We start from the raw sequence: 12,501 nt of genomic DNA, 5'->3' as shown, positions 1-12,501 counted from the left end.
TCCCAATTTTTATTGAAATATAAACTTTCTGCTGGATTTTTCTATCTGTCCACTTTGTCTGCTACTAGCAGAAGTGTCTACTAGACTTCTTGACTTTAAAAAAAATAGGGGTAATATTAATAGTGTGAAGCACTAATGCAATTCAGGCATTTCCATACCAACTTAACACTTGAATATTTATGAACTTCAAGATTAACTTTTGTCACATTGTACAGTTGAAGACTTTCTTTTCTTATCAGAACTATTTATAAAAATGTAAATTAAATCATGAGGTTTTACAGTAAAATTTAATTAAAAGTTTGCCTCATTTAACTCTAAGCTTTATGAACATGGGCATAATTATGTATTGTAAGTATTTTCTTGGAACAATTTTCAAAAATTTTATTTTTCATTCAACTAATACCTAACAAAATTAAATGTTCTTAATTTTGAATAAATTTTTTGTTGTCGTTTACATGAACTGAGGTATCTGATGAAGTTCTTGATTAACTTGATTTATTACAATCCATGGAAATAGATCATTCTGATTTAATCTGGGGCTAATAAAACAGAATCTATCATTCTGACCTGTCTAAAAGATGGTCTCCTTCTGATCCATACATATTTCTTATACATTTATACTTAGACTACACTTAATTACACTGAACCAAATGATCATCCTGCATTGTATTGTGTAGTTTACTAAAAAAAATAAACTCAATGTGCAGGGGGAAGAAGGATCATTGTGACGCACAATAAGTGGATGCTTATTTGCATTGATTGTTCTGTTGTGTATTGCTCCATTAACATTGCCATTAACACACATCCACCAGTTATTTACCACATTTCTTCTTATAATCAGATCAAAAGACATTACATACATTGCTATGGTTGATTATGAGATATTCCCCAAAAGCTCCTGTGTTAATGCAGGAATGTGAAATGATTGGATTGTGAAGGCTGTAACCCAGTCAGTCCATCCTAGTTTGTCTTGACTGGGTGGTAACTCTAGACATGTGGAGCATGGCTGGAGGAGGTAGGTCACTGGGGGCATGCTCTGTAAGAGTGCATCTTTCCTGTGGCCCTTTCCCTGTTTCCCTTCTTCTGCTTCCTGACCCTCTCATGATCTAAGCTTTCCTCTAATGGGGTCCACCTCACTTGGGTCCAAAGCAGTGAACTCTGCCAACCAAGGACTGAACCTCTGGAACTGTGAGCCAAACTAAACTTTCCCTCTTCTAAGTGGTTCTTCCCAAGTATTTTGGTCAAAGCAACGCAAAAGCTGACTAAAACCACATCAATACAACTGTTTTTTACAAATGATAAAAATGAATTTTGACTTAAGAATCTTTTGCTTCAAGACTTTTCATTATTTTAAATTCTCTCTTAAAAATTACCTTTTTCTTCTTTAACACTTCACTTCTGTTTTTTTCAGTTAAGAAGAAATGGTAATTTGGAGTAACATGTATTAGTATTTCTTAATGCTTAGAATTAAATTTTGCATAATCAACATCCATATTTCAGAAGTCATATAAAATGAAATATATGTTACTAATTTAGCAACATCTGGTAGAGTTTGCTTTAGGTTCTAAGTTATTATTTCCTTTAGATTTTTTAATTTTAATAGCAATGCCATGCCACACTATTTCCTATACATGCTGTAATATCAGTAGCTACATATTCATAAATTGCTTTTAAGTCATTTAATTTGTATAATTATGTACTTTTTTCCTTTGTTTTTGTGGATAATTTTATGTTTGTGTCTTAAAATGTCATCTTTACCTTTACTTTCCTTTTCAGATTTTTCAATTTTCTTCTTCCCTGGGGTGGGGCAGGGGAAAGAAGCAACAATAAATCATCATCTTAGAAAACATGATTTTCTTACTCATTGCTGGAGTAAAGAGTTGGAGATGAGATTCAATCCTCTGAATGAAGGAGTTGGTGGTCAGGTCCCTGCCATTACCAGATGTGCAGGAAGAGGCCTTGTGTGAGAATATATTCTGCCTATCTCTAGTCACCTGTATGCTTAGCTCTTCCTATTCCTTGCATGGCTTGAGGTGAAGCTAGAGGAAGCCATGGTTTTATTATTAAGTTTAAACTGCATACTATAGGAAAAATATCCAAATTTCCAATTGCTGTCTTTAGGAAATAAAGATTTAACTGATACTGTGGATGCTCAAGTAAAAAATGAAAAAGGCACATAATATCTCCAAGTAAACCATGGGTACAGTTTTCAAAAGAGTCTTGATTGATTGATAATTATCTTTATTATGTTTTTCAGACAAGAAAGAAAGACACCAACATTTCATGTGACCACCTACTAAAAAGCAGAAATGTGACACAGTTATTTCCCTTAGTCCTTAAAGGTATCTTTGAGGAAGTTATTATGCCTGCTTTGTAGATGAGAAAACTGGGAATTTAACCGCTAAGGGATTTTCTTAATGTTACACAGGTAGATACAAACTCAAATTTGCATATTGTTTTCACAATTGTTTCACAATTCACAATAGTGAATATTTACCTGATTCTGTGACTTCCGATATTCCCTCTTTAAGAAAAAAAAGGTGATATAAAAATATGAATGAGTAGCAGTTAATTACAGTAGTAGATGAACTTTACTTTCAGATATTTCCTATTAAATTACAATAGACACATGTTGTCAAAATGACAGTAGCATACTGACAATAATTCTGAAATCCATAATGAGACATCTATTGTAAAATAGAAGTATTTTACAAACTAATATAAAGTTATTTAATATCATATTATTAAACATGTTAAGTCCCTTGATTAGTTTCCTAAATTACAAATTAAAAACAACTGTGACATAAATTTTAACTTGATCATTATGGATGCACAAATGCATTCACTCATTGAATATTATAAAACAAACATAATTTATAAGATGCTGTTACAAGTGCAAAGAATGGGATTGTGGCATGAAAAATATAATAGAAACAAACTCAAATTCTGGTGACCAAAGTCTGAGAAGTGGAATGAGACCTGAAATAATACTTACTTGTCATCTAGAAGAGTGAAGAACCTGCCTTTCCTTTTGTTCCTTCAGTTAATTCATGAACTAATAACTTTCTAAATAAAACCTGACAGAAAAGTTTTTATCTTTCCCTTACAAATCTGTACAAGTGATTAACATTTCCAGAGAATTTCTCTGAATGTTTAAGAAATCTCTTAAAATATCAAGTTTTCCAATGATTTGGTTGACTGAGGCAGGAGGATGGTAAGTTCAAATGCAACTAACTTAGCAAGGCCATAGGTTACTTACCAAGACCTTGTCTCAAAATAAAAAATAAAAAGGGTTGGGATGTGGCTTAGGGGTTAAGTGCCCCTGGATTTAAATTAATTAATTAACTAATCAGGTTTTGGTCAACATGATTAATTTAGTTACCAGTCTTTATGTAACTTTTTTGAAAGCTATTTTCATAATTCAAGAATAGGTGATTAAAATACAATAAGGAAGATAATGAATAGTGTTTCATAAATAAAATAATATTTTAAAATGACCAACATTCCAGTTTTAACTTCAAACAATTTTAGAGATTTTTTTACATTAATAGCAATAAGACAACTGGATATACTAGCTTTTTCTGCAATTCAAAAGCAATATTTAATGTCTAAGATTGGCACTGAATTTCTTCCAAGATAATTGTGGCTTCAGTTTTTAGAAATCTATCATAACATTGTTAAGAAAACAAATTAGACCTTAATATTTAGAAACTTTAAAAACAACCTCTAGATACATTCTTTATGGATACGCATATTTTTATTCCAGAGTAAAGTCTGGATCCTGTTTTGATAGTATTAAAGAAATGACTTCATTGTTTACTGTTGCATTTTTATTCTTGTTTAAAATGACAAAAGATAATTCTGAATTGCTAAAAACAATGTGCCTTGGAGCTTTTAAACAACAAGAAAAAAAAGATAATTGTCAACCTTAAATACTTGAAGACAGGTATCATAAGCAGTGATTTTTTTTAAACCCAGACAGTGAGTATTAGAGGGATTTTCATACCGAATTTACTAAATGAATCATAACAGACAGTTGAAAGTAGATAAAAAGATGCAACTTCTTGTCTTTTGCAAGGGTAGTAGTTCATGATAAATGTGTTTAATTCACAGACATAACAATTGAAAACATCTTAGGTCATTTCATCAGATATCCTAGTAGAGTGTAATATGCCTAGCAGATGCTTGACAAATACACGTTCAAAGGTTAATGAATACAACGCACACAATATAGTTTTTCAATTAAAGTTTCTTATATAGGTAATGGCATAATAGTAATTATGTTAATAAATGTACCATGTTTTTAAAAACTTCATATTTGATTTTAAAAATTATGAAATTAAAATTGTGTACTATATTTTTAAATTTTAAAATGATTCACTTACTTGGAGTTGGTTTCGGTTTCTCTAAAGGTGAAGAAAAAGAAGAGAAAATGTGGTACGTTTCTAAGCATATATGTGCATTTGTCCATTATGTTTTCTTTCTGTGTTTTATAGTTAGTATGGAAATAAGGCTATGTTAAAATAAGCAATAGGAAAAATATTTTGAGTAATTTTAAAAAACATATTCCCCATGAATTTACCTACAGAACAGATGTAAACCTCTAAAATATAGAACATTTTGTTCTCCTCTGTATCCCCACTAAAATCTTATTTATGAATTGATATACTATGAATGTTTAAAACAATCTGAGCTTCTCATTGTTTCTGAATGTCACAGAACACACATTATGTCACTATGCTTTCCAAAATTATTACTAATTCACAGTCTTAACTCTCCAAATATAGTATGAATGAAAAAGTTAATGTTATACAGTATCGGGAGGAGCAAATGTATGGTAGATGAAAACCTATACCACACAAATACATTGTCTTCAACATGCCTTGTCTTTTGAAATTATTAACTAAAAATATTAATTGTTCGCTCTTCTGCTCACTAAAAAATAGCAAATTTGACAATGATTGGGAAAGATCTGAATCATGCATAATTAGGTCAACTAAATGCTGATAAATTAACAGTGGGAATATAAATCAATACAACTTTTCTAAAAAACCCATTAGGAATATTTATAAAAATGCACCAAATATACCATTCACTAAAAAATTCTACTTTAAGGAATTTTACTTTAAAATTAATAAAACTACACATATTTGCTACATTAATAAAACTAAAAAGATATATATTATTTATCTTTTAAGAAAATTTATAAAACAACTTTTATATAGGTCAGTCAGAGCTTCCTTAAGTAAACTATGTGCAACTCAACTACAGAATACTACTAATCAGGAAATTCTTCATGTGTTGATACTATAAAAACCTTCAAGATGCATTCTAAAATAGAAAAATACAGGGAAAGGACTAAGAATCTTTGTTATGATATATATAAGAAAAAGTGGTATATATGTACATATACATATGTGTTTATATATAGACCATAGATAATGCTAAAAGAATATATTAAGAAATAAAAGTGATTGCCTACTCAATATTATTAGATACTTTCAAAATGAAAACTGGAAGAATAGGGAAAAGGAAAGAGAGGGATATTTTATTCTGTCAGCCTCCTGTGTGCCACAGTGTTTGAACCTTGAAAGTCTTAATATTTTTAAAAAACTGAACCCTATTATAAAAGAATTATTTTTAACTGTTAGAGACTGGGATTACTTCTAAGAAAATATATCAAATGACATTCACAATTAGTGAAATTTAATGCATGTAATTTGAAATGGTATCAACAGTGAATCAAATTCACCAGTAAGATAAATGACAATAAAGTTGACAACAATTAATACAGAATATTATGGAAAGACCTCATACATCATGAAAGCATATCTGTTTTGTTAATGTTGCTTCACTGTAGTAGCATGTGTGACTATTCATGATTGATTGACAATACCACAGCCCTCAGGTCAGATTAACTTGATTACACTGCAAAACCACAAGACTAAACAATACTCTAAGACAAATGCAAAGTGCTTGCATATATTGCTTTAATTTTCATATTTAATAAAAATAATGAATTAAGATAAAATGTAAACAATAAGGTAAAAATACCTGCTTTTGTAGATGGAGGTTCTTTTTCCTGATCTTCAGCTTTTTCTAAAATGAGAAACCAAAATTTACTGGTAATCAGTGGATTATTTGTGCAGTAAGCATTTCTTATTTATATACTTGCAGCAATCTTCAGCTTACACAAGAGACATGCCCCTAAAGTCATTTTTATGTAACTTGTAACACAGAAAGCATATTGCCCTGGAAGCACGTTATAAACAAGGTTAGGTTCATTCTCAGGACGCCCTGCGAGTGGTTTTCTCCTGCATGTAGCTAAAAAACAGTGCCAGAGTACTTTCTGTTCTGGGGACCATGTGGTTTAAAAAGAAAAGTACAAATTATACAAAGAGGAGGGGAGATAAGAAAATAAGTTTCCTCTTGCTTTGCTGAAGTAAGAGTCAGTCAGTTCTTGGGAACAATTTAAAGTAGATGACATTTGCCTTTAGCATTTGACCAACTCCTTTCCTTACTTTTCTGATTTCTAGTTCCCTTCTTACCAGATAAGAAGCAATTTAGTGTTGGACATTGGTTGCTTATTTAAAATTAAATCCAGGTATTTTCATCTTCAGAGAATACCACATTTTGAATATTGATTGTCCTGTACCACCTCCCTTTCCAGGTTCACAATCTCAACCAATTCCAGAACATGACAAATGGAATAAAAAACTTGTGAGTAGTGGACATACCCTTAGTCCTCTGAAACATATTCAAGATACAAAGTGTTTAAGGAGATCACACACTTTAATCAAAAGTGGAATTTAAAATGAAGCCATGGAGGAAAGGATATCTTGAAGGGAATCGAGAATATTTGGAAACTGAGCAAATCACTGGAATAGACCAGGGGTAGGACCATTCCAATGACTTCCAGGGTTAGTACTCCTGAGCTGTTCTTGATGTTTACTTGTCCTTTCTTTGTTTTACTTCTGAACTTACAGATTTCTTGAAATTACTGTTATTTTTCTCCAATATTATAAATCAACTAGGAGGTAGATAGGAAGATGAAGAAATCAGTTTATCATTAAACAAAATGAATATTTATAAATTAGGGATCGATAGTGTTCAAGAATGAACATCCATGAACTGAATTGCATAATTGTTATATTAAAGTATCATGCAAAAACAAAAGAAAATTAAAACAATATTAAAGATATTAAGCTGTCATAAGAACTGTACCACAAAAGTTTATTTTACTTATTAAAAAACAGTAATAATATAACATATATATTCAAAATTTGTGGCACAGTTTCTAAGATGTGCATATGTTCCAATTAGGCACCATATATTTGTTCCATATCTCCTGAACCACTTATATGACTGCCTAACTTGTGCCCATGTTTTTCTTATGACCTTCAATCATTTTTCATACAGGAGCCAGAATATAGGTTACAGTTATTCATGCCCTTCCTCTAAGCTTTTGTTTCACATTCAAGGATCAACATTATAATTTTGACACAGTGTTGGACACATTTGCCACCTGTGACAATAAGTAAATGTTCACACCTTTCTTAGTCCAATAGTCATGTTTGAAACTATCTACCATTGTAATCTCTGTATTGCACCTGTACAATGAAATGAATGATCCTTGAAATTTCCACTCACAAGGAAATTCTGTGATTTTAATAGATACATGGCAAAGTGTTTACAATTTTATAAATTCAAATAAGAAAAATCTGGTTGCAATATAATTAATGCTGCTTAAAGCAAATATATACGTATATATAAATGTGTATATATATATATACATATATATATATACACACACACATATATATATATATAGTTCCTAACACTGACAATTTTACATTATTTCATTTTTCTTTGTTATTCATTACGTATGTTTAAAAGATTTGTCATGTACCATAACATATTATTTTGGACATTTTATGACCTGGATGCACTCACTCATTTTATATTAATAATAGTGATATGACTTCTAGATATTTCTTCTGTATAATTATAAGGAATCATTAATTAGTAGCAAAAGACAAAGATGTTAAATAAAAGCCATAAGAATACATTAATTTATCACTTATAAAGATAATTTAGCCATAGACCACTCTATAAATAACAAATTAAAAAAACAAGCAGAATGTTAATATTGAAATTGACAAGCGATATTTCTCAGATTTTATATTCTTCATCTCTTACTTGCTGGTTTGGGTGTGGCTGTGGAGAATGAAGGAAAGTAGATGGTAGATCAATGAGTACAGATCATTAAAAAAAACAACTTATTCCCATGTTCATTTATTTGGTCTCAGTTTTAGTTCCCTTCCTTAGTTTAAGTTAAACTCTTTGCTTGAGCACTTTTATAAATTAATCATATGGCTTGTCAAAAACTGGTAAGACACATGAAACAGACATAAAATTTAAAGCAATCTATGTGTTTGAGCTTGTTTTTTGGTAATCTCCAAATATCCATATGACAAAGTGAGACACTCGGGGAGACATATTAACATCTTAAGAGTACAGGTCTGAGGAACATTTAATAACATTACAATCCTAGGCAGTGGTTGGGAGAAAGAAAAATCGCCATATAAGGTCACAGGAAATAAAGTTTCCTTCCTTCTTAGAAAATAACGGTCTGTAATAACTGTAATAAATTTGTAAAATATTTAATTCTCCTAGAATGTTATTTTTCTCCAAGAATCTACATTTCAAACCTGTTTATTGGATTCTGTCAGGTAAATTACAATATTTATCTCATAGGCTCTTTCTTTTAGATTGAAGAGTAAGAAATGAAACTCCTAATGGCCAAGTGGGGAAAAACTTCCATTTTGGAATCAGATGGAAGGGATTTAGTAGTGGTTCAAGATGTCAACTGGGTTGAAGACTAAGAGTTTTTTTTTTTCTCCGAACAGAGAAGTCTCCAAACTGCAAGAGTACATACACTTCTTTCTTTCTCCCATGAAATAATGAGGGATGAGCTGTTTTTACTTTAATATTATGTGTTCTGATTATTATTCTTTCAGATAAATTTAAAAGTTTCCTAAACACAAAACTCTTTGAAGAGTTCCATGAACAGAAATTAGTCCAGCTGATTTATAAACTGCAGAAAGTTTCAGATTTTTGAGAATTTTAAGATTAGAGGAGATGTGGTTTGAAAATAACAGTAAAATGTAAGAGTATGTGATAATTAGTATATATCTTTCCTTATAAGTTTAGGTTAACTACATTTAAAATGTAAAGTAATGCTGCTGTAATTTAATAAAAATTTATTGAATGTGTCTTTAGTTATTCAAAAGAATTCAGATTTTTAGGATTTATGTCATTGCAAGTCTACATGCTTCAGTGAAGATGTGTGCTCACCTACATAACATAAAACTGATACACTGAAGAAAAATATAAGAAATATTATTTACCTGTTTTTTCTACAGTGACAGCTTTTACCTGCTTGAGAACTTTTTCTTCTGTGATAGGAAAACATGTTAACACGAGTAGAAATTTTGAATACATCCATACAAAATACTGACATCTTTCAACCTTGATATTTTGTATTCTTTTTGAAATAACACCACTGCCATGAAAACCTTATCTGTTTTCCCAACAAAAATAGCAAACAATATCTTCTATTCAAATTGGGACCACACAAAAAAGATTTTTATCTAACCTACACATCTTTTGCAGGTATCTTATTGCAAAGGATTTCCTAATTTAATTAGCCCTATTACCTTCCAATGAAAACCCTGCCTTTTGCCTTTGCTGCATATCACTGTATTTATCTGTGGCACAGAGGTAACTCTTCACTCATGATAGAATAAGGATAGGATAAAGCAGTTTTTCATCATTTTTGTGGAGATTCCTCCCTGGAATTCCAAGATGAACTGGAGAACACAAATTTCTTACAATGCAAGTTGGGAGAAAGCACCGGTAAAGTGTGGAAAGTCCTCTGTCTTCCACGATTTTATAGAATCAACGAGATTTGGGTCAAACTAATGAGACTATGACATTGAGCCAATATAAAATTAAACCTCTCAGCAGTGAGAGTGAATGGTCTGTTCAAATATCCCTTTTAGAAAGTTTCACCCAGTATGAGAGAATTTAAAGGACAGGAAGGTTGTAACTGAAATTTAATATTTCTGGCTAGAAGATATACATTTGATATATACTCAGAAATAAACTCTTACTCTCTCTCTACTTCACCTCAAAATATCTAACATTTAGAACACAAGGAAATGATAGTTTCATTAATGACATAAACTAAGAGGCTCCAAAACTTCTCTGACTTTCCTACACTCCAGGCTATCTTTATTTACCCCTATATTTTCAATCACTGGGGTCTTACACTTTTTAAGTCATACTTTTTGAATCCAATCCTACTGATTCAAACCTATTGTATATAGATTTTATGAAATATTTTTTTAAAAATGTAAACAAAATATTCCCTAAGATTTGTGTTCAGAAAGAATATTTTTAATTTCTCAAAAATTCTAGCAAAAACATATTCAGAGCATCAAGAAAATAATTCACGAAATGTCTGGAATGGAGGATGAAATTCCACAACCAAGACTTCAAAATTAAATTCATATTTAATTAATTTAAATAAGAACTAAATTTCTATTTTTAAATAAAAACGAATATCCTTGATTTGATGAATTGTGTAACTTTCTTTACAATCAGAACCCATTGGTTCACCTCAACTGTCTATGAAAAGTAAGAACAGGAGTAATAAGAAAAGAAGAGAGAGGCAAGAATGGGAAAAAGAACAGGGAGTGAAGGAAGTAGGGAGAATGTTGGATGACTCCACATCCTTGGGATTTGGGGAGGTAGGATGATCACACTTGAATGAGACATATGAATGACAAGCTGCCTGAGAACACCTTGCCCACCATAGAACAAAACTGAAAGTGTAAAGCTCAGCCGGAAGCAGTGGTGCACTTCTGTAATCCCAGTCACTGGAATAGGAAGACAGGAGGATCGCAAGTTTGAGACCAGCAAAATAAAAAGGACTGGGAATATAGCTCAGGGGTAGACCATCCATGGGTTCAACCCCTGCAATCCCCCATGCCCCCAAAATTGTGGAGCCCATTCACCTTGGTGATGATGATGATGGTCTCCATACTAACTCTCAGGGGAAGGAAGGACTAGCTCTCTAGTTGCATCTGACTCATCAAGTTCTCAGTATAGAAAGTATTAAGATGATGTCTAAAATTGGAAATGTTCATGACTTAAGACATCAGTTGTCTCCAATAATTTCAAATTTGACTCTATACTCTTCCTTCTGCCACAACTGTCACATTGAGAGACACTTTGAGACTACAACCGACACCTTCCAAATACCTGGTTTGTCATGAGAAATAGTCTTTTGTGGTTTCACTGTGTCTTGTTCTGCAAACAAAAAAGAAAAGCTTTTCATTTATTTAGGAGTTTTATAAGTTCACATATAATGAATGTTTATGAGTTAAGCCAGTGTTTGTGAAACAGAAAATAACTAGTAAATGTGCCCATAGAGAAAAAAAATTTCTGAACATTCATGTCATTCTGTTTCTTATGAAAAACTCAGAAGGTTTTGATTCATGAAAAAAATATATTAAGAACAATTATATACATTTAAGCGACTTAATTTTCAAAGTATAGGCTATAATAAAGCATCTGCATAAAAGCATAGGTTAAAAATAAATCTAGAAATATGCAAAACTTTTCTTGTAAAAGACTATAGAAGAATTGTAAATGAAATTTCCATACATACTGTGAATTTGTGCCTTTTCAGATGAAGCTGGGAAAGGATAAATATATTGAATTACACTACCTGACATTTTGTAATATTTAACAAAAAACATATACTTTAAGTGGTAGACCTAATTAGTTTTAAATGGTATTGGGCTTCTGGTTAAAAAAATGCATATATCTGGTAAAACCAGCAATAACCAAATATAATCAGGGAAATAAATACAGCGAACAGGCACTGTTCTTGTTTACATATGAGGTGTTCCCCATAAGTTCATGTATGAGATACTGCAAGGATTTTCCCAGGTAAAAGGATTGGATTAGGATACCCTTAACCTAATCAGTGGATTAATTCACTTTTAACTGGGCAGTAACTGGAGATAGATAGAGTGCGACTGGAGGGCTAAACCACTGGGGCATGCCTTCGCAGTTTATATTTTGTTCCTGGTGGGAAGAGCTCTCCCTCTGCTTCCTGATTGCCATTTCCTAAACTGCATTGCTCCTCCACACCCTTCCTCCATGTGTTCTCCTCACTTCAGGCCCAAATGGATTCAGTCATGTATGGATGGAGGTCTATGAAACCACAAAAACCAAATAAACTTTCTCTTTCTCCTAATTGTTTGTGCCATTGAGAAAAAAGCTGACTAAAACAGGCATTTATTAGCTTTGTTGAATGACAAATACATTATTAGGAGAGCAAGTAGACTCGAACTATGATCAGTTGCCAGGAAAGCTCTGGTAAGAATTAAAGGGGTGTGTGTGTATTGGGGAGGAGGAGAGAGAGAG

General features: G+C 31.7%; 1 protein-coding gene across 1 annotated transcript in view; it reads right to left on the bottom strand.

Annotated features, from left to right (window-relative positions):
* The window catches only part of LOC124989192 (triadin-like), a 151,370-nt gene that overhangs the window by 28,644 nt on the left and 110,225 nt on the right, over positions 1-12,501 (bottom strand). Inside the window, exons 14-21 of the mRNA XM_047559164.1 lie at positions 11,738-11,764; positions 11,329-11,376; positions 9,411-9,458; positions 8,200-8,217; positions 6,055-6,099; positions 4,386-4,406; positions 2,498-2,524; positions 1,759-1,797 (exon numbers count right to left, since the gene is read on the bottom strand). Of these exons, the coding sequence (XP_047415120.1) occupies positions 1,759-1,797; positions 2,498-2,524; positions 4,386-4,406; positions 6,055-6,099; positions 8,200-8,217; positions 9,411-9,458; positions 11,329-11,376; positions 11,738-11,764 (273 nt within the window). The remainder of the gene's footprint in view (positions 1-1,758; positions 1,798-2,497; positions 2,525-4,385; positions 4,407-6,054; positions 6,100-8,199; positions 8,218-9,410; positions 9,459-11,328; positions 11,377-11,737; positions 11,765-12,501) is intronic.

The sequence above is a fragment of the Sciurus carolinensis genome, chromosome 7 (assembly GCF_902686445.1).
Source record: "Sciurus carolinensis chromosome 7, mSciCar1.2, whole genome shotgun sequence".
NCBI classification, from domain to species: domain Eukaryota; kingdom Metazoa; phylum Chordata; class Mammalia; order Rodentia; family Sciuridae; genus Sciurus; species Sciurus carolinensis.
Note: the sequence above shows the minus strand (reverse complement) of the source record. Positions and strands in the feature narration are given on the sequence as shown.